This window comes from Lissotriton vulgaris, chromosome 2_1 (genome assembly GCF_964263255.1).
Source record: "Lissotriton vulgaris chromosome 2_1, aLisVul1.2, whole genome shotgun sequence".
Lineage (NCBI taxonomy): Eukaryota > Metazoa > Chordata > Amphibia > Caudata > Salamandridae > Lissotriton > Lissotriton vulgaris.
The window spans coordinates 1,637,481,748-1,637,505,143 of record NC_141687.1 but is presented as its reverse complement, the minus strand read 5'-3'; the positions used below and the strand labels follow the sequence as shown (position 1 = coordinate 1,637,505,143).

General features: G+C 45.1%; 1 protein-coding gene across 2 annotated transcripts in view; it reads left to right on the top strand.

The window, feature by feature from the left end:
• Positions 1-23,396, top strand: part of PTPRU (protein tyrosine phosphatase receptor type U) — an 816,311-nt gene that overhangs the window by 252,296 nt on the left and 540,619 nt on the right. For both annotated transcript variants that reach the window (XM_086957511.1, XM_086957512.1), the window contains exon 2: positions 11,872-12,000. In XM_086957511.1, coding sequence (XP_086813637.1) covers positions 11,872-12,000 — 129 coding nt within the window. The remainder of the gene's footprint in view (positions 1-11,871; positions 12,001-23,396) is intronic.

The window sequence follows — 23,396 nt, the reverse complement described above, 5'->3', positions numbered from 1 at the left end:
TGTTACACTGTGGTAAAGTCTGCACAAGTATTTTGGAACATGGAATCCCACACATTACAAGAGTCAGCAAGAGTTTTGGTGTTTAGCCCCCTCTGACAAGCCCCCCTGAGTAGGTTTGTACTGTGATACTCCTTGCTAGCCCCTTCAGAGTGGGTTGCATGTGGTTTTACCCGCTTTAATCTTGTACATAGACCTAATTTTATGCATGTGATTTAGCTTTGTGTGTATATTTATCCAATTTTTTGTTCTGGCTTGTCACTTTTAGCTGTCTTACAGGCTTTTGTAGTCAGAAAAATTTATTTAAAAAACATGTATCCAAATATATTTCTAGAGGGGCTTTGGAGCATTCCTTTTCAGCCATTGGTCTGTTTTAATGCCACTCACATTCTGTTTGTGACGTGATAGCATATAGAATGTGACAATGGGTCAGACCACTTCTGCCATTGATTCTCATGGCCTGTGAGTGACTGCAAGTTGCCCGATCACACCTACCCCTCTGAGTGTGTCAGTGCCATGGCTTGTGTGCCGGTCCTTTAGTTTCCAGCTGTCTTCTTTCATAGATCATCTTTATTAACTTTCTTTTCCTTTTTTATTTTGAAGTACCCAACAACTCTTCAGACAGTGCTACAGGGCTGCTTGCCTCTGCTCATTTCATCTGCAGTGCACTGCATCCCACCTGGCCATTGCCTCTAAAATGGGTGGCCATTGGGGAATGATTTTGTCCACAGAGGACCATTGCTTTACGAGTCCACGATGAGCCCCATATTGCTCCCCATCTTGGATCAATACAGCAGTGCACACTATAAAAAATACCATTCTATCATGGCAACCCACAGCTGTGTCTTAACTTGTTTTACTTATTTTTTTTCATTGCCGGTACATGCCTGCCATATTTATGCAACGGAATGTTTCTTTTTCCTACTTCTTGGCATTGCCAGTGCTTGTTTCCTCTGCGAGGTAGTTCTGTGCATCTTGATAGAATACACAAACCTTTAAACCCAAAAGCAGGCCAGTTTACCAGGAGAGATTTAATCATGATGACTTGGCTCTGAGTGCGAAGGACAGTTTGGAGCGTGAAATGGTTTCTGTCGGTCATTTTAGGAGTTCAAGCTCTCCGAGTAGTGGATCTGTGATCCTGTGCCCCCTATCGTCACCCTCGATGCACGGGCTAAGTTCTCAGAAGAGCCTTTGGGGGTGAGGTCCAGGGGAGTCCTCAATTCTTCTGCTGCCGCCCTCTTCTGCCTGACACATCAGGGCAAGGAGTGCCCGGCCTGATGCCAAGGTCATTACCTGTGATCCTGCCCAGCCTGTGGCGAGAGAGACCCAGCAGAGCCCCTACTAGGCGTAGTACCAAGAACCACGGTGCGCCCGTTCTACCACGGTTACAGGTGAAGCCTTCCTGGCCTCAGTCACCTTTACACTGGTACCATGGAATGACCTCTGCACCCATGGGTGGTGACAATGGGTCTGAAGATGCAATCTGGAGAAGCTCGACTGTTGTTCCCAAACAGCACTACCTCGGCTTCCCCAGACCACACAGGGAACCCAGTATTCCAATTCTCCGGGGATGGGATCACAAACCCCAGGCTGTTGTCCCTACCCCAGAGCCACCTCAATGGTGGAAACTTACCTCATCCAGTGACAGTGTCCCTGTGATTCCAGCAGCCCATCTCCATCAAATGGGGCCCTTACCCAGCCAGTGCCCCGCCATATAGTCAGCATCTCCTTAATACAGTTCTCATACTGCGTCATCCTCAAAGGTTTCAGAGTTACCGCCACCCTCGAAACTGAAGAACCAGGACACCATTCCAGGTTCATGCTGAGGTCTCCTGTTAGGATTATGTGAAGGCCGGTGCTGCCCCAGCAGCTCCAATCACATTATCTCTCCCTCTGGCAACTTGTCCAAATTGGTAGACACCAATGGAGCTCAGAGACTGACACGTAGCTGGTCCACCAACAGAAGGATTCGCCCTGGTTCTGAGGCTATCTCTGTGGAAAAGTGCAAGGGGGAACTTGAGTTATCCATGGTGCAAAGCAGCAAAGGGCGTCACTCGCGCATTTATTAGCATTGAGCACAAAAGGATAGATTTTGCCTCTGAGCTTCTAATGTGTGCTGTAACCATTCTTTTTTGTACACCTTGTTCTGTGCCAGAACTTTGCAGTGGTTCATATTGGACCCCCCCCCCCCCCCCCCCCGGTGTTCTTCTCAAAGCTTAATTCTTGCTGCATTTAATTTTGTTATTTACTGAAAGAAATGCTTCAATTGCCTAATATCCTCAATCTGCTTCTCCTTCCTCCTCCCAATCATGAGGTGTGTCCACACAATGGAGACAGGCACCCCGCTGCATATCGAAAAGAAAAAACATTTAAACTAATCCCCTAAAATTGTACCTATAAAGGACCACCTCTACCATGAAACTCATCTCAGTCAACTAGCAAATCAGCCCAGTAGTCTGCTATTGAAGCTTGGCACACAGCAGGGACACCTCCACATCCCACTCCTTCAGTCATAAGGATACACAATAGGAAACAGGACTGGCATTGGTCTCTCGCACGGTAGCCAGCCAGAAGGCACAACGTCCAGACCCAAAAGGTCAGCAAAAGTCAACCCCCCAAAAAAGTGCCTATGTTAAAAGAAGCAAACAAAGGCCAAAAAGGCAGAAAGCCCAACCAGTGCACCCAGAATAGCCGGGCCCTCGTTTTAAGGAACACCTGCAATGGCAACCTCAAGAGGCAGCTCGAAAGCCAAAGAAGTCAAAAGCAGCAGCGCTACCTGCGGCCATGCAAGGAGAGAGCCAAAAGAGACCGAAATATACCCTAAAGACCCTCCAGCAAAGCAGGCACTCCCCAGCTCAAGCAACAACGAGAGCTCATTGGTGAGAATATCAGGAACCCTACCACTAGGGTGGGGACGGATATGGTAATGCCAAAGAATGCGGCAAAGGAGACCGTCTCCCAAAATAAAAACAACCTCAAGCACCATTGAGGTCCCAAGAGAAAGGCCACAAACGGGCACACTGCCACACCTCAATGGCACGAGCATATCGAGGCAAGCAAGTTACAAAGGGAAACCAATGGAGAAGCCAATAGCAGGGCCGATAGTTGCCTTGTTGGCAACTGTCGGCCCTGCTTTTGGCTTCTACATTGGTTTTCCTTGGGTAACTTGTCTGACTCAATGTGCTCTCATGCCATTCTGTTGTCATTATTTTAAACTTGCATCACACACAGTATAAGAGAGGCTTCTGTAAAATGCTCGAAAAAAATTGAGTCGGATAAAAATATGCATTCAAAATATAGAGTTTAGTAACGCAGTCAGGCAGTACCTAGTGAAGACATTTTTGTAAGTGTGCATTAATAGCACAGCACTCCAGAACTCAGCTGGTAACCCCCTTGCATTAGCTCTCAAAACGAATAAATCATTGTCATCATGAAGCTTCAAGTGGCTCCATCAATTAAAGCCAATACTCTTCCAATATGCCTTTACATTTGCAGATTAACCAATTACATAAATTGACATTTCTTTCAGGAAGCAGGCTCCCTGGTGGGCAGCCTTATTTCTTCTTTAGCCCTGGCCCTCCCTGGCTTCACAGCACTGGAGACCCCCTCCTCTCCCTTTTCAGCCGAAGCATCCCAACAGTAGGATTTAACCATTAACGAACTGTTGTCTTTCAACAAGTAGTGCAGGAAATGTGTTGGTTAAATTTAATAAAGAATGGGCACGTCATTCCCCACAGATCCCACCCACCTCGAACTCTGGCGATATGTAGACATTACACGTTTGTAGGCTGAACGTCAGCTATAGTATCTGAGAGATGGCATTGGGATGTAAAGATCTTCACCTGTATGCATGGTCTGAGGGCATTGCCACCAGGAGACATGGACTTACATCTCCAAAGATGTATAGGCTCCGGGGAAGGCACAGATCTATAGAACCCTTTCTCATTTGAGCCAGGTTGGGCTCAGGAGATTGGCTCGGAAACATAAAGCCATTCTCCTCTTTTATGGGTGGACTCGGGCATTGGCACAAAGACACAAAACTAGTGAAGTCACTCACAGGAAGCAGTAATATAAAGGATGGAGATGCAGGGGCTTGGGAAACTGGCACAGACAAAGAGATAATGTAATCTCTAAGGAGGCATGGGATCAGGCGCCTGACGCATGGATAGAGTGTAATGTGCATAAGATAGATCCGGAGAGAGGACGATTTTCACCTCTATTGCAAAATGGGTTCACCGAAATGTGGCATGGGGCTCAAAGGCCCTCATTTTGAGTTATGCATGGACCCAGAGGATTGCTGCAGAGAGAACTTCATCTCTAGGGACACTTAAGCTCAGTGGCTTGACAGGGATTGAAATCGTTTCCCCTTGAGGGATGCATGTGCTTAAGGGATTGGGTGATTGGCACAGGGGTGCACAAACCTTCACCTGTAGGGCTTGCATGGGTTCAGGAGCTTGTCACATGTATTTAAATCCTTTCCCTCAAAGAATGCATGGGTTCATGAGAGTGGCATATGAGATGCACACACTTTCACCTGTAAGGGGGAATGGGTCTAGGAGATTGGCCCTGGGATTTAAATCCCAACCCCTCACGGGATAGATGGGCTCAGAAGATTGGAAAAGAGATGCAAACTTTCATCTCTAGGGATCCAGGAACTCAGGGGACTGGTACAGTGATTTAAGAGAGGGTGGGGGTGGGGGGGATTGAGTGAGGATGAAGATGGTAAATAGCAATCTGCAGCGAGGAAGATAAGGAGTGATAGGGAGTCATGTACATTAAATGATCTTAAATAAAAGGCTATCATGTCTCCGGATCAAGTCATGATTGTGAATAGCCAGGCTTAGGAGGGCTGACTAGCAGATAAGGAGAGAGGACACTGGAGAGGAAATAGGGAGGGGAGCCGGGGAGGCTAGAGGGATCTTGAGATGGAAAGAGCTGGAAGTCAGATGGGGGTTAGGGGAAACAGAAGAGTCCCATATGAAAGAGAGTTGGAGATACAGAGACAGGGCAGAGATTGACACTGTCTCTTCTTCGGCTCAGAGGAAGGAGGGGGCAAGAGGATCCGACCTTCCCTCACCCATCCCTGGACCCTGCTGCTGCCTTTATGCCCAGAATAGAGAAGGCTTCTCTGAACTCCTGCAGTGCCACTGCTTTTCCTGTGGAGTTGCTGCCCATGCCACCATCACCCCACCCAATCGTCCATGATCTGGGACAATCATTTTCATGAGGAAAAAGCAACTTCTTACTGTTGCGCCGTCCTGACCCTGGCCCACTTGCGCACTTTTGCGACCAACAGCCTACTAGGTTGGCTACCGAGCTGCTGCTGCAGCTCTCGCTGCACCCTGCCCCCGTCAGCCTGAATGTTTGAACCGCCCCTCTTCCCCATAGTTCAATAAGTCCCTCCATGATGAAAGAAAAAACCTGAGATACCTGGAGAAGAAATGGAGACAGTTCCCCCTCCATCACTAATCACTCAAATCTCCGATATGCAAGATCGTGCTATCACAAACACATTGCAAAAAAGCAAATCACTTTAGAACTCTCCTTGAGTCTGCCAAAAATATACTAAAAAAGGTTCTTTGACCCAATCAAATCTACTAGCAACCCTGCCTCATCTTCAGCCATCAAATTTGAGGACCTTCCTAAGAATGCAGCAGAATTTTCTCAATTCTTCGATGCAAAAGTGAAATCGCACCTTGACTATGTTGCTCCCTTCCTGATGCCCTAAAAAAAAGGTCAGGTGACCCCACTTGTAAAGAAAACCTCAGCGGATGTGAATACCGTAACAGTTTCCAGCCTATCACCAACCTCTCTTTTCTTGCTAAAATCATTGAAAGATGCGTAGTAGTGCAGTTCTCCCAACATATCACGGACAACTACTTTCTGGATGAATTTCAATCCAGTTTCAATAACAGCTGAAAGTTATTGACAATGCCCTATGAGTACTTGACTCAGACAGCTGCTGTCTTCTGATCCTTCTGGACCTCTCTGCAGCCTTTGACACTGTAGACCATAACACACTTCTTAACACACTAAATCAAAGAATGGGATTTAAAGGAATAGTGCTCAAATGGTTTGAAGGATACTTCATGGGCAGATTTTAGATTATTTTTTAAAAAAAAATATGTTTATTGCGGCGAGGATAGTAAAGAAGGCACAAATTATACAGTCATCAAGCCAGTTGACATATAAGGAACAGGTAGGCCAGGTCCAAAGGGAGTACACAGCCAGGTATGGCCCACATCCCGGAGGCAGGGCGGCGTCAAGGTGAACCTATTAAGCGAGTAAAGGGATTCGCACTTGTGCTTCAAAGATCAAGTAAACAATATCAATGTCTACGCCAATTTTCATTTATGATGCAGTTCCAAACTAAACAACAGTATAACAGTAACGAAGAACCCCATGAATGGCATTTTTAGCGCTGATCCGATCACAGAAGGAGATGAATGCAAGGGCCAATTAGAACACGGTCCTCACAGTCCAGTGTGGTCAAATGGGAATCACAACTAAAGACAGATGTATGCAACAAGGAATATCGGCATGGCACAGGGGACTGCTACACTACCTCCCGACACCCCGCCCCAGATCCCCCCCCATCATCATCAGACTCCGAGGAAGCGGAGGAAAACAGCTCAGCGCTGGTGGCGTCTGAATCATCCCCCTCCATCCCCTCGATACACATGGCTCTCCAGGCGAGTAAGTCATCCTGGAGTTTCCCATCCCTGCGAGTGCGCTGCATATGTGTCTCCTCCAGATTTTAGATTATTACAATGGAAAACTCTCTCTCTACATCAAAGGCTCTGGACCAGGGAGAATCTCAAGGCTCAATCCTCACGCCCACTTCTTCAATCTGTACATGGAGCCGCTGGGAAATCCTACTAAATAGGTCAGGGATCTATTACCAACTCTATGCTGATGACACTCAACTTTACCTAAAGGTGTCCTCTGCATACAACATTTCAGTCCTCGCCACCATCCTCAACTCCATCCAAGAATGGATGACATCTCATCATCTAACTCTGAATCCTTTTAAAACTGAATTTCTTATCTCAACCTCAAACTCCCCACCTCTTGTTCAATTATGGATGGATAATCTGAACATTATTAACGGCAAACCTAGCATCATTGACCGTGCCGAATCCCTAGGTGTCATCCTGGACAAAAAACTCATCCTCCAATCCCAAATCAACACCATGGCCAAGAAGGTACGCTTCTAACTGCAACTTTTCTGGGGAATTCGGCGTTTCACTCCTGAGCAAGTCCTCAAAACTCGGGTTTAATCTTTGGTACTCTCCAGACTGGACTATTGTAATTCTCTCCATGCAAGCCTCCCCAAAACCACCTATCTTCTCTAAAATCCATTCTCTATTCATCAGTGCATTTCATCTATGGGGCGAAAAGAAATTAACATATTACACCCATACTGATTTCTCTTCACTGGTTTCCCATTGAAACTAGGTTAATATATAAGACTACTTGCATCACCCATAAAGCCATTTATACTTCCACTCCTCGCTAACAAACTCAAAATATCAGGTGGTTCCAGACCTTCATGCAATGCTGAAAATCGACTGCTCGAACCTCCAACTTTTAAAAGGGAATAACTTCTGGCACAATCCTTCTCAGGTAATGCAACTAGAATTTGGAACTGGTTGTGTTGAATCCGGCGTCAGTCACAGAGTCACGCCAGATTCAATACAATGCCTTGTCCCAAAATATCAGCGACAAGTAACGAATAGAAGAGTGTTTTCTTTTCCGTTGAAACGGATGTTTCTGCTGGTTTATTAAATTGCACGTATTTCTGTTGTGTATTAGTGATAAATTCACGGCCCTGCCCATAGATCCACGCTGAGGCCCACACCATAGAGCCTCGCTAAGGCTCTATGCTGAATTTACTAATTATAGAAGAGTGTTCTTTTTAGCAATATCTACCATCCTGAAGATGGTCTGACGGACTGACGCCACAAAGACCGAAACGTCGACTCCGCCATTTATTCCTGAGGAATTTGTTGTTCTTTAGTGACGTTTATGCTTATGAGGAGATTTTTTTGCTTTTGATTTTGTTGGAATAGATGTCTGTCATGAACTGTTGGATTCATTTGATTTTACTTCCGTTCATGACGCATTGCTGATTTGTCTCGTTTTTGTACTCTTTTACTTTCCGCTATATAAAAATACGTATATTTTCATACAAATAGGATTTCCAGTGTTTTTGTGCTCTCAATCTGCATTTATTGTTGTTGTCTAATGACATTTTGGTGTATGTTCCTGTAGGCCTTACCTCTTAAGTAATTCTAAACAAATACAAGTTCTCTATAAACAAAATCCCTTGTAGGCACTTTTTACCTCTTTTTGTACATAAGAACATACTTCCACTACGATGTAAAACCCAAAGACGGAACTGACCGAGAATCCACTTATTTTGGGAAAACATTTTCAAATTTTGCCACCTGTAGTTACTAGACAGGGCTTAGCAGTGACCAATCCAGATCAGCAATTATTTCACCATTGCAAGATGGGTGAGGACCATCAAACAAGAACCAACGTGGGCCATTTGTCAGGGTGGGTACTTCAGAAGAAACTACCCCCAATGTTGATGCCCATTTAGCCGAATGGTTGTGCAATGCTCCATAAACCAAGCAGTCCCTTTGGCATGTCCTTGGTTTCTCAGGGTTAGGTTGCATAGACTCGCTGGTTCATTGGGGGCAAACTGGGCTGGTACATGTTTGGGCCATCCTTATTTACCCAAATTTCCCAAGCAGGCAACCTGTACCCTTAAATACAAGTGTAGTGGTCCAGTAAATAGTATGCCATATGAAGACTAAAATATCAATGAAGTGTGATCCCTAAGCTTCCCTTCTTGTTTTCATTACTGTAGTGTGTGCACGGTTGGTGTCAGTTGTGATTCAAAAAGTTTTGTGGCTGTTTGAAAGATGGACTCTCCCCTCTCTCCTAACAGCAAATCAGATTTCAAGACCATTTGTTGGAATCTGTCATTGTTTTGTGGCTTTTAATGGTAGACCATCAGCAGTGCTTAATTTGAGCCGGTGGTTGCTGAAGGGGACCACTGTCACTCATTTTTGGGGACCGGTACTTATTCTCCCTTTCAGCCATTTACTTATTTATTTATTTATTTATTTTGCATCTTGTACCGCGCAACTAAAACCCGAAGGTGTCAAGGCGCCTAATAAAGAGATCAGAAAGCGGGCAGTCATGCACTTACATGTACGCTTGAACAAAGAGGCGTGTTTTAAGGGCAGCTCTGAAGGTTTGGAGGGAAGGGAGGGACCTAAGTTCTAATGGAAGATCGTTCCACCATTTAGGGGCCAAGAGGGAAAAAGCCTTACCACCCCATCTGGCTTTCCGAATGCGGGGGATGTGGAGGAAAGAGTGATTGGAGGAGCGAAGGCTCCTGCCAGGGTTGTAATAGGTCAAGATGGCTCTAATCCCTGTGGGGCTGCTTTTAGCCAAGGCCTTGTAGACCATACACATGGATTTGAAAACAATCCGCTCCTTAATCGGAAGCCAATGCAGCTGCTTCCTGGCCAGCGTGGCCGAAGAGCGACGGGGAAGATCGAGGACAAATCTAGCTGCCGCATTCTGGACTACCTGCAAGCGCTGCATCTGACTCTTATTCAGTCCAGCATACAGCGCATTACAGTAGTCCAGACGCGATCCCAAAAGGGCGACCGCAAGTTGCCTTCTTGACGGCTAGGAAAGGTAGTTCCTTATTTTCCTAAGAACATGAATTATGCCCCAACAGGTCGATACCGTCCTGTTGACTTGCTGGCGCATGTCCAGGGTAGGGTCAATCATTACCCCAAGATTTTTAGCCGAAGAAGTAGGTTTGGGGCAAAGACCGAGCGAGTCAGGCCACCACGCCATGGACCAGATATCTTCCCTTCCGCCGAACACCATCACCTCGGTCTTCTCCCCATTCAATTTGAGTGAATTGTAAATCATCCACTGGCCGACGGCCTCCATACAGGATCTAAATCTGGAAGCGGTCAGCTCAATTGACTGGGAGAGAGACACGAGGATCTGCGTGTCGTCCGCGTAGGAGACTACCTCCATCCCAAAAGATCTGATAAGTCTGGCAAGGGGGGTCACATAGATGTTAAAAAGGGTGGGACTAAGCGCCGACCCTTGAGGGACCCCACATTGCACAGACAGGAGTGAGAGGGAAAAACACACAATGCAGAAAGACAGAGGTTAGAGTAAGACTGAAAAATGGTATCAAAAGGAAGAAGGTGAAACCTGCCAAAGTGAGATGGGGGGGAGGGTCTGGTAGTGAAGTATAGATGCCTGAGGTGAATTCAGCACTATGCAGCCTTGGTTTTCAGTGCATTGACATTTCATTGCACTAGCTGCAGGCTTCTGAGAAGAGCTTCAGGCACACCTTCTATTGCAAACTAAGCACCGAAGAAGGATTATGATCTTGATGGAGTGTTACAGCAAACAAATGGACGGAAAGCTGACTATGCAAACATTCTCCCCCAGTCAAAAGATCTGGGTTAAATCCATCATTCTTTTGCCGACTACGCCACCCCAGTTTGGACCCAGCCATATGTAAATCAGTCCTGACCCTGTGCCCCATGGGAACAGTCCAGACCGAAATGCCAGGCCAGGTCCTCCCTGGACCGGAAACAAGCATCCTGGGAGGATGTCAATTTCACCCTTCTTCAGCCAGGCTAGCTTGAATCCAGTGGCGCAGTGAGCAACAGACCCACGTCTGGGCACACCCATCCCACTTAGGGCGAAAAGTGTTACAGCAAGTGGAGTGGTGGCAACATTTAGTGTAGAAGGTTTATAAAAGAATAACAATATATTTTGGCAGTCAAGAGATCCTCAAAGATATTTAACTGTAAAAGAAGTATACATTACTAGGCACCTCTGATGTTGCACATCCAGTTAGACCCTTCCAACATGTTAAACAATAGCTGCTGCGGCCAAAACAAAATTGTTGGCATAGGTTTAGAGAACCTTCCACCTCTCATCCCGGTTCACCAAGGGTTGTTGTTGATTGTGGGCTTGCCTTTCCATGGCCTGTGTCTATGTTTAGGTTTGGCGTTAGTCAAGACCTTTTGATTTCACTAAAATGATATGTATAATATACTTATGTATGGGGCTTTGTTAACCCTCTTAATCCACAGCTCTGTTATTATTGTGTGTTTCACATTTTTGTTCTCCCTGCTTCAGCATACAATATGAAACAGTGTGCAATCGACTAACTTCACTGTGAGTGACAGCATTCTGCCCTTTGGCTAGAAGCATAGTCACACAAACTGTAATTCCCTTAAATGCCAGGGACCACTATGGCAATGTGTGCTTTTTAAGACCATAACATTTTTTTGCTTTTAGTCAGTGATTATTGTTTTTGGATTGAATAGGGCTCAACAGCTTCCTCAATAAAGTGTTACTAAAACCATAACAAAAAAAGCACTGACAAAGCAAAACGGGTGACTCCCAATGCAGACCTATTGAATTTGCCAAAGCTTGTTTCATATTCAGAAGGAGCCAGTATGCAAATCATTGTAATGTCATGTAATCTAGAATCTAGATAGCCTACCCCTGGGCTGTTCCCCAGGGGTAGGCTGTCCCCTGGGGAACAGCCTACCCAGTCTACCACTCTGCCATTTTCCCTGAGTGATATGGGATAGAAGACTGGCTTCTGAGCTGGATGGGCTGCCATAACTCAACCATAAACGTCCCCATAGCCCCATTCTTTCCGTGATCTCATGCAGTGTGGGGCCTATTTTGGTTCCATTGTGGCCCTGCTTCCTTCCCTTGGTGTGCGCCATTTCAGATTTTTTTCTGTATTTTGCCTTCAAACCCTTTTGCCCTGTTGATTTCTCTCCCTGCTTCCTCCTACAGCTGGCTGCACCTTTGAACAGGACGGAGACACCACCCAGTGTGAATACAGCCAGGGCGAGGATGACGACTTCGAGTGGGAACTGGTGCGCAACTACGGCATGCCGCATGTGGCTTCTGACCTTCCTCATGGTAAGCTAACTCTTCACTCCTCTCTCGCACGAGTCAAACCTCTCTGTAGAAGTCTGCCTTTCTTATATCACCTTAAAAGAAGCTTCCATTCCTATCTCACCTTAGCAGGAACCAACTCTTCCTACACCACACTGGTGGAACCAACCCTTCTTACCTCACCCTAGCAGAGGCCAGCCCTGCCTACAACATTCTGGTGGAGGTCAACCCCCCTTCCTACCGCTCCATAGCTGATGCCAACCCTGCCTCTCCCTGATGCCATTTGTTCCTACCCAATCCTAGCAGAAGCCAGCCCTACCTACTCCATGTTATTGGACTCCAGCCCTTCCTACCTCACTTTAGCAGAAGTAAGCTCTGCCTGCTCCATGGTGGTGGTAGTCAGCCCTTCCTACTTTATAGTAGTAGCCGGTCCTACTTTAATCCATGTCATTGGAAGCCAGCCCTTCTACCACTCTTTACTGTAAGCCAGCCTTGCCCACTCAATGCTGCCGGGAGCCAGTACTTCTTAACCAGCCTTAGTAGAGGCCTCCCTCTTCAGCAGAAGATATCTGTTCCTACTCCACCCTGGTGAAAGTCAGCCCTTCAGATCCCACTACTGAGATGATACACAGAGCTCATGGGCTCAGCCTGTAGACAGATGAATTGTCTTTAGTGTTAGACAGCCCTTAGAGGCTACTGTTGTTTTACGGAAACCTACAGGTCCAAATAGCAGAAGTATCGCTTTCGTTAAAGGACTCCTAAAGCCTTAGGCTGCAGTAGTGATGAGAACATAACTAGCATATCAGGTTTAAATATAGTTCGGAAAGGCACTTATTTTGCTAAAGTATTAAGGTGGTGCATTCTTAAAATATCCACCATTTTCCTCATGAAAGCACATTTAATATTTAGTAAATTGATTTATTTTCTATCCAATATCGGTTTGCCATTGCTTAAAATATATCAGTTTTACTAATGAGGTTCCAGGCGTTCACTTTGGGTACAGTATATAAATTAACTTCACCTAAGGGAACCATGTGTTCGAGGCATATGAGCTGCACATTACACACTGTGCATAGATCACCACCTAGTGTTGTGCCCGGATGTTAGCAGTTGTTTTTGTCCCGAAAAGTCTTTGGAAGTCACGAGATAGGTGATTCCTCCTTTGGATGACACTGCGCATGGGCATCGGCTCCATCCTTAGATTGTTTTTTTCCGCCATCTGGCTCGGATGTGTTTCCTGTGCTTCAGGTTGGAACCGATTCTCCTTCGGCGCGCAATCCTCGCCATTTTCGACGGTATTGTTTCGAACGCGTTTCGACCGCGTTTCCAATGGACACTAATCTTCAACTTCGAAGTCTTCTATTCCGGTCGTCGACAAAGGCCTTCGGACCTACCTAGGCCTCGTCTTCCAGCTCATGGAAAGGATGCCATTTAAGAAATGTCCTCAATGTGGGTCGAAGTTTCCTCACACCGATCTCCATGAGGTGTGCAACCTTTGCCTCTCACCGGAGCACGAGGCCAGAGACTGTTCCGCTTGTGCCTCCTTCCACTCCAAGAAGACGATTCGAGACCGACGAGCTCGAAGAACAATGGCTCGCTCATCAGCTTCGATCCCAGACGACATCTTCCAAGAGGGCGTCGACATGCCGGAACAGGAGCAAGAACATGGTGTCGACAGCAATTCCGCGGCCGACGACTCCGACGTCGAGGACATCACTCCGGCACAGCGGGTCGTGAGTACACATGTCGACCCCGACCCTTCCTCGACACCCTCCAAAAAGACTTTGGTCACACCCTCGCCTTCGGTCCCGGGTGCACACGAGAGACTGCTTCCCATGCCCCGCCTTCGAGCTCGGCAAAGAAGCCTAATAAGCCTTTAGGCGGCTCGGTTTCGAGTCAGCCTGCCCCCGGTGCCGGCGCACACCTACCAGCAATGAAAAAGAAGCCATCTTCTTACTTCACGCCAGATGCTTCCACATCTAAGCATTCGGCACCAAAGACTGGCACCCGTTCCTCGGCACCAAAACCACACTGGGAGGCGAGCAAAAAATTGCCACCAAAAGAACCCGACTCCCATGCCTCGGAGCCGAAAAAAGCCTCGGATCGGAAAAAAACACACGTTCCACCAGCCAAAGACACTGCAAAAGAACATGTTTCAAAGCCGAAAGATGCTACTAGTTCGATGCCGAAAAAGCCTACGGAACGAAAGCCCTCAGCACCGAAGGATCTACCTCCTACAGAGGAACTATTTCATCCAGATCCTATACAAAAGACTCTTGAAAAAGATCCCAAAACTGGTCGATTGATTCTTAGTTCTAAAAAAACGACCAATAGACACGCCTGCACCGGCTCCTCATCCTTAGAAAAAGGACATTGCAACATCTCCTCTAAGGATACCTCCTCCTCCTCCTCCTCCTCTTCCCCCTACTTCTCCACCGCCTCCTCCGCTACCACATCACTCCCCTACACCATCTCCTACTCCATTAGAAGAGGATGATAACGTAGATGACACCTCTAACACAGGGGATGGTGCAGATAATGAGCCACTAGTTAATCCTAGTCTTCCTGGCTCACCTGACCCTTGGGATGATTATAGCACCCCAGACTTCCCTAACAACCCCTAAGACGACATGTACCCCTCCAGGTCTTCCCCACCAAAGAACACTATGGGATTTAACAAACTTGTCCATAGGGCTGCCCAATACCATGGGGTTGACCTACAGACTGACCCAGTAGAGAAAGATTTCCTTATGGATACCTTTCACACCACACAAAGGTCCACCTCTATTTTACCCATGCTTAAAGGGGTCATTAAGCATGCGCCAGAAGTCTTCAAAGATCCAGTTAGGGCTTGAATCATTAACTCCGGAATTGAGAAGATGTATAAGGCTGCCCCCTCCGATCCAGCCTACATTAAAGGGCCTGCACCACTAGACTCTCTTGTAGTCTCCAACGCACGCAAAAGAGCCAATTCACAAACATCAGGCGAGGCTCCCCCACCGGATAAAGAGTCTAAGCTCCTTGATGCCTCAGGCAAAATAACAGAGTCACAGGCAGCAAATATATGGCATATTGCCAATACTTAAGCACTTCTAGCAAGATACGACAGGGCACATTATGATGAGTTAGAATCCATAGTGCAGCACCTTCCAGATGAATACAAAAATAGGGCCAATGAGCTTATACAAGAGGGTAAAACCATCACCAATACCTCTAGTCGTTGTGTCCTAGATGCAGCAGATACTGCTTCAAGGGTGATTAATACCAGTGTCCTTTTGCGTAGGCATGCCTGGCTACGCATTTCAGGTTTCAAACCTGAAGTACAAGGTGGATCTTCAATCAACCCTTTGATGAGCGACACTTATTTGGGCCTAATGTGGACCTATCCATTGAGAAAATGAAAAAGGATACAGACACTGCTAAATCTATGGGAGCCTTGCAGTCGCAAGCTCCCAGACGCTCCTTTCGTCGCTCATCCTACAGAAGCACCACCAGAGGCTACTCCTCAGGTAGTCCCTCTACTTCTTACAAAGCCCCTACCCAATCCACCTACAGTAAGGGCTATCAAAGAAGGGGTTACAGGGGTAACAACAACAACGGCAGAGGCAAAACTAACAACTCCCGCTCTGCCTCCACCGCTGCCCAATGACTTCACTCCACTTATCCCATCACATTCCACTCCAGTTGGGGGAAGACTACAGCAATTCCTTCCTGCCTGGACCAACATCACATCAGACAGGTGGTTGCGACAAATAATTCATTCAGGGTACTGTCTCGAACTAACATCTACCCCCCCAAACATACCACCCAAACAGCGCCCAATGTCACAAGAACATCTGCTTCTGCTAAGGCAAGAAGTAAAATCCCTCCTACAAAAAAGCGCAATAGAATTAGTTTCACCACATCAACAAAACAAGGGAGTTTACTCCCTGTACTTTCTTATCCCAAAAAAGGACGTCTCTCTAAGGCCTATTCTAGACCTCAGACCACTAAACCTGTACAAACAATCAGACCACTTCCATATGGTTACACTCCAGCAGGTCCTTCCTCTTCTTTTACAAAACGACTTTCTTGCCACTATAGATCTCAAGGACGCCTATTTCCAAATTCCCATTCACACAGCTCACGGAAAGTATCTCAGATATGTACTGGACGGTCAGCACTATCTATTCAAGGTACTCCCATTCGGAGTCACAACAGCACCAAGAGTGTTTACCAAGTGCCTAGCAGTAGTAGCAACACACTTAAGAAAACAGCACATTCACGTATTCCCATATCTCAACGACTGGCTCATAAAAGCCACATCACACAGTCAGTGTGTACAACACACTCACACCACCATCCACTTACTCCATGACTTGGGGTTCACAGTAAACCACACCAAGTCTCTTCTGCAACCGTCCCACGTACTACAATATCTCAGTGCCACAATAAACACTTCAACAACACTAGCTTATCCCTCTCCTGCCAGGATAACAAATATGCAAGCTCTTCTAACAAAATTCTAACCACAACACTCTCTTCCAGCTCGAGTGTTCATGCAACTCATAGTAATGATGGCCTCTTGCATATTCATAGTGCCTCATGCAAGACTACAAATGTGTCCTCTTCAAGAGTGCTTAGCACGACAATGGAACCAGGCTCAAGGTAAATTAACAGACCTAGTGTTGGTAGACGGTCGGACTCACCGCTCTCTGCAATGGTGGAACACTAAAAACCTTTCCAAGGGCCGACCGTTCCTAGAGCCAGTTCATCAAATAGTCATGATAGCGAACGCATCGCTCTCCGGCTGGGGAGCTCATCTACTACAACACACCATGCAGGGCAGGTGGACGCCGCAACAAAAGTTACTCCACATCAACCATCTGGAGTTACTAGCCATATTTCTAGCCCAAAAGCATTCCAAAAGCAAATATTTGGCAAAGCTGTTGTAGTCTGCACATACAACATGACAGCTATGTACTAAATAAACAAACAAGGGGGGGACACACTCCCTGCAACTCTCTCAGTTAGCGCAGCAGATATGGAGATGGGCAATACCTCTAAACATCTTCCTCTTAGCCCAGCATGTTCCAGGGGTACAAAACACCATAGCAGATCTGTTAACCGCATCGCTGGGGGCGATATTTTCCTCCTGTGCTGGGCCCCTATGATAATGGGTGTGGTCGTGACGGAACCATTCCGTCATCAGCACAGCCCAACCGTGACTGATGACGGAATGGTTCCGTCACCAGCATCGAAGGGGTTAAGACGTCAGACACAACAAATCCACTAGTAGGAACTTCATCCATAAGTTCTTCAACCGTTCTTTCAAATGTGGGAACAACCTCAGATATTGTGTAGGTATCAACCCAGGCGGTCATAAACGACACTTGCCCACATGAATAGTGTTTGAGACACAAAAACCCACTTCCGTAATCAGGACAGATTGTTTATTATAAAAATTCATACAAAAAATAAACCACAATAACTTTATATATAAAAAGAAAGCATGTAGAAACATACAGAGAATATATGCAATAAAGTCAAAAACATAAACACAATTATTATACAATAATCATAATTTCATAAAAACATAGTTATAATAATTCCTGAGTCAAATATTAATAAATGTGTTGTCGACACGCGTTTCGGCGACCAGCGCCTTCTTCAAGACAGACAAAATCTCAGGTACCTAAGTATAAAAACATAATTACTGATCAAAAAGAATACATTCAATAATTTAACTAAGAAAGAGAACAATTTATATTTATCAATAGACACCACAATCTATACTGACACCATAATGTAGCATCTTATAATAATTTTTTAAAAAACAATATGACGGAAGTGGGTTAAAAGTATATGTGCCTCAAATTAATTAGCAAGTTTTTACCCTCAAAATGAAGGGGAAATAATCAATGCAGACTACGGTGCTCATTTGTAGAAGATTATTGCTTGCATTCCAGATTCCAAAGAGAACATGAATAAAGACAACCATATAATAGTGGTCAAATCAAAAGAAGGATACAGATGATCATATTTAAAAATAAGGAAAGTGTAGGGAAAGTGCTGCAATTATCCTACACTTGTCTCTCAAGGTCTTCTGACTGATTTTGTTAAAAAGCACATGTATTGTGCTAGTATGTACCTGGCTCAATTTTGTATTCATAATCAGGACTGAATCCGGCTGGATATATAACCTCAGATATACCTCTTCGCCACCCACGAAAACGCCAAATGCCCAAGCTTCGCCGCCAGATATCCACACCCGCTGTCCAAAGGCAATGCAATATGGATGAACTGGTCTGGCAAATTTGCATACGCATTTCCACCTCTCCCACTGCTTCCACTAGTGGTACGCAAACTACAGCAACATTCCCTGACTCTCATCCTAGTTGCTCCAACTTGGGCCAGACAACCGTGGTACACCACACTGCTGCAACTTTCTGTGGTACTGCACCAAAAGCTATGCCTGTCTCCACGCTTCCTAACCCAGAACCATGGAGAGATCAGACACTCGGACCCAGCTCAGCTCAACCTAACGATCTGGCTCCTGAGGTCCTAGAGTTCGGTTACCTTAACCTTTCCCCAGACTGTATGAACGTTCTTAAAGAAGCTAGACGTCCCACCACTAGGGCATGTCATGCAGCCAAGTGGGAACGTCTTGTAATATACTGTCATAACAACAACATCAACCCTTTAGATGTGTCTGTTCAACACATCATAGGATACTTACTACACCTCCAAAGATGTAACTTAGCGTACATGTCCATTAGACTGCATCTTGCTGCCATTGCAGCCTACCTACAAAATAGACAACATCTATCATTTTTTAGGGTCTCTGCCGTAAAGGCTTTTATGGAAGGCCTTAAAGAATAATTCCTCCCTGAACACCACCTTCACCTGTGTGGAATTTACACATTGTTCTCACACGGTTAATGGGACCTCCCTTTGAACCTTTACATGAATGGGAACTGCAATTCTTAACTCGGAAAGTCGCTTTCCTAGTAGTTATTACTTCTCTCAGAAGAGTTAGTGAGATACAAGCATTCATCATTCAAGAACCTTTTCTGCAAATGCACCATAATAAGGTTGTTCTCCGGACTAATCCTAAATTCCTTCCAAAAGTCATTTCACCCTTCCATCTCAATCAATCTGTAGAGCTGCCCATATTCTTCTCGCAGCCACAAACAGTCGCAGAAAGAGCTCTTCATACCTTAGATGCCAAAAGAGCTTTGCTTTACTACATTGAAAGAACACAACCTTTTCGTAAAACTAAACAACCTTTTGTGTCTTTTTCACCACCACACAAAGGCAACCCCATATCAAAATCTGGGATAGCTATGTGGATTGTCAAATGCATACAGATTTGCTACCATAAAGCTAAACGTACGTTATCTGTCCCATCGAAAGCCCCTTCTACAAAAAGATAGGGGCTTCAATGGCATTTTTAGAGAACATTCCCTAAGATGACATCTGCAAAGCAGCTACATGGTCTACACCGCACACATTCACAAAACACTATTGTGTAGATGTGCAAACTAAACAACAAGCTACTGTGGGCCAGGCTGTATTCAAAACACTGTTTAAAACTACTGCAACAGAAACGGGTGGTCGCCTCTAACAGTGGGTACTGCTATACAATCTGTGCACAGTGTGTAATCTGCAGCTCATATGCCTTGAACGGAAATTGCTACTTACAAGTATGCATCTGTTCTTGGCATGTAGAGCTGCAGAGTTACACACGCCCACCCGCCTCCCCGGCTACTGTTATCTGTTCCAGTATTATCTTAATTAGATACAGCTTACATGAGCATCCTTCCTGTTTCTTACAAAACTCCATCATTTCCCTGCTGGCGAAAAACAATCTAAGGATGGAGCTGATGCCCATGCGCAGTGTAATCCAAAGGAGGAGTCACCTATCTTGTGACTTCCAAAAACTTTTCAGGACAAAAACAACTGCAAACATCCGGGCCCAACACAAGGTGGCAATCTATGCCCAGTGTGTAACTTTGCAGCTCTACATGCCAAGAACAGATGCATACTGGTAAGTAGCATTTTCCTTTTTTTTTTTTTACCTGAAATCCCCCCTCGCCCCCCCCCTTCCTCCCCCCACCCCAATAACAACTTTTTAGGTGTATTAAATGTGTTCCTTTGACACCCAATATTTGATTCATCCTGCCTTGGATAAAAATGTATCATCATCACATGCCAAAGTGTGTCACCATACACCAGGATTGTCCATATTATGCCAGGGATGTTCACCTAACCGGGAGCAGGCCACCAGAGTCGATAGATGGCCATTATATACTATTGGTGATAAAATGCCAGGAATGCCCATTTGATTCCAGAAATAGACAGGGTAGGGTTGGAGGTTACAGTACTGATGCCCATCATAATGCTGTGGATGCCCACTAGTGTGCCATCATTACCCAATATTGTGGCAATGGATGTCACCAGATACCATGCATGGCCATCATGCTTTAGGAGTAGGGACCAGATGCCAGTTTTCCCCGCAATACCGCTAGGAATTTCCCCATGCTATGGAAAGCAGCCCTGGAAGTCCACCCCCCATACACGTAACACATTCTCTCACTGTAAGCAGTGCATTTATTTTTTCGCTCTGTCAATATTTTGACAACTGTATCCCTCCTTTACACACTTTAGCCTAGAATCACAATTGGCATACACAACTATTGCTCTGTTCACTCTGCAGAGAGGCCAAGGATTGGATGAGCATGTATTCCGAACTCTTTTATAAGCCAGTGACAGTCACTCCTGAGACACACGAACCCCCTCAGCTTGACCTCGAGAGCTCTCAAATACGCACTGTGCTAAACACCCACTCACAAGCTCACATCACACAGACACCTAGTGGCGACTCTCTTCACAGCAAGCTTGTACAAGGCTGCATGGAAAGAAATTACAGAAATACTATATCTTGGTCACAGCAAACACTGATAGGGACTGCAGCATTAGGTAAAACAAGTGAAGCATTAACAGGGGCTGCATCACCGACATGGATTAACTTACTGGTTTGTAATGTCATTGTTTAGAAATCAATCTGTGTATTAACTGCAAATGTAAAGATGTGAACATAGGGCTCCACAGGAACCCCTTTTAATGTCAAATTTTAATTACTGCTGGGTCTGAGATTCTCAGACCCTCCAAATAAAGGAGATACAAGGAAGCACATGCAGGAGAGTGTAAGTGGGTGCTGGAGAAGAAATAAATGAGTTGTTCAGATAGAGGATTTTAGAAAGGTATGTGGAGAAAACAGTCGTAAGTGTCAAAGAGCTACTGCTGAGGAAAATTGTGTGAATGGAAGATGGACGTACTTTAGACTCTGAAGACAGCTGATCCCTTCTGCAGACCTTAGTAATATTTAATTCTCAGTCTCATATTTTCGAAATTGAATCTGTTTCAGTTCGACTTATTCACAGCTAAGTCATTGTTACTCATTTATCTTGTACAGCTAACCTGCATTGGCAAAGCCAATAGTTTCAGCTTGTGTCTGGTGTATGTCGGCTTTTGACTTATATTTCTGGATACAGTAACATAAAACTAACAGAGAGATACTCATGGAAATAAAAGAGTGCTAGTTTTCTTGGTTTAAGCAATGCTGTTAGTTACGTAGCCCACACAACTTGGAAATTAATCTTAATTATGCTTCTCAGGCTGTGCCTCTTTTAGAGACATCCCACTTTTTCATCCCACTTAAAGCCTTCCCAACCCTAAATGGCAGAACCGAGTCTATATATTGTATTGTATCATAACATTTATATTGTGCTTACTACCCATATTCGGGGCTCTGAAGTGCTTGCCTACATGGGTAGCACACTATACCCTGTATGGTGTGCAGGTGGGAGGATGTTGTCTTTGTTTTGATCCCAAATGGAAAGTATATCCATGTTGTACGTGATACCACCTAAGCTGCAGTTACCATGTTATGGAACGCAGTGTGATGGGAAAAGAAGTGTGAGAGTTAGATGTACAGCTTATGGTTTGCAGTAAACTGGTAGCTTTGAGCACCTCTGCAGGTCCCTTATGGTATTTCTTATTGTCATAGTCCACTTTGCTGGTTACTGCACTAGGTTGTCCATTCTGAGATATCTTGTTTAAAGTTTATGGTCCTGAGTAAGCATAGGTTGGAGGGAGACATAGTTGAGAGATCTGCTTGGATGGTAATAACATCCCATATCTGATTGCCATTGTAATAAGTCAAAAGTGGTCATAGTATGTAGCTAGTTGGGACCCGCTTCAGTGGGCTAAATTAAAGTCCTCGGCATGTGGCAGAACTCTTCAGTTATTTCTTGCCTGTTGAGTCGGAGATGTGTGGCTTAATGATGTGCACTAGTACGGTACTGGGTGATGGATATGACTGATAGCAGCTTTGTCTTATGTGAGTGTGAGTGTGAGAGTGTCAAGCAGGATAAGGAAATTATTATGCAGCCTTACGAACTGAAATCGACTGCCTACCTTCTGTTTTTTATTGAATGAGTAAAACTGAGGCAGGAGGGTTCTATATTGTATTGTTTTGCAACTGCATTTATGTAGCCCTTACTACCCCTAAAGAGGTATTAAACCACTTTACGCCTGGAAGCACGCTGTTCCAGAACACAGAGTTAGTATTTTGGGGGTTTATTGTAGGTCATTGGAATTAGTCTTGTGCTCTTAAAGAAACATGCCATGCTTTTACTCCATGTTTTATATGGTATATTAAATTAATAGGAGTTGGACATAATCTGTGGTATGTAAATTTATCCATTGGTTGGCGATATTATTAGATGAGTTACAGGAGGTTAGGTGTTGTTAGGTTACAGGGGTATGACTTTTAAACTTCTCTGTGTAAAGCGCTCTGATATCTGCAAGGATCTTGTCCGCGCTATATAAAACTTTCAAAATAAATAAAATAAAATAAAGGAGAAGTTGTACTTTGTTTTAAATGAATAGTGGGCAATTTGTAGGGATACAATAATAGGACTTAAGGCGAACACGCACGTGACTTAGAGTAGGCTATGTACAGAGAGAGGAGACATGCAGAAGAAGTAAAAGAAGGAGAGAGTCATTCCAAGAGAAAAGGAGAGTAAAGAATTGGAAGTTGTAAGTCATTTAATGCAGGGTTTTAGTAATATTGAGGAGGGTTTTGGAGAAAGCATGCAACCCCGTAGAAAGAAATAACACCCGCCACAGCCCTTTTCAAGACCTGCACAGTGTAAGCAAACCCTTTGTAGAGCAGCTCATTGCAAATGGTACTCTTATTCAGCGTCACCACTAGATGGTAAACTCGGAAGCTTCGTTCTGCATCGCGAAGGTGGTTCGTCTGGAGAGCATGAGCCATCTGTTTCTCTTCCTCCCCGATAAGCTATTCAAAAAGAACACGAGGGGAAACCTGGACAACGTTTTTTTTTTCAAAATAGTTATAATCACTTTTTAAT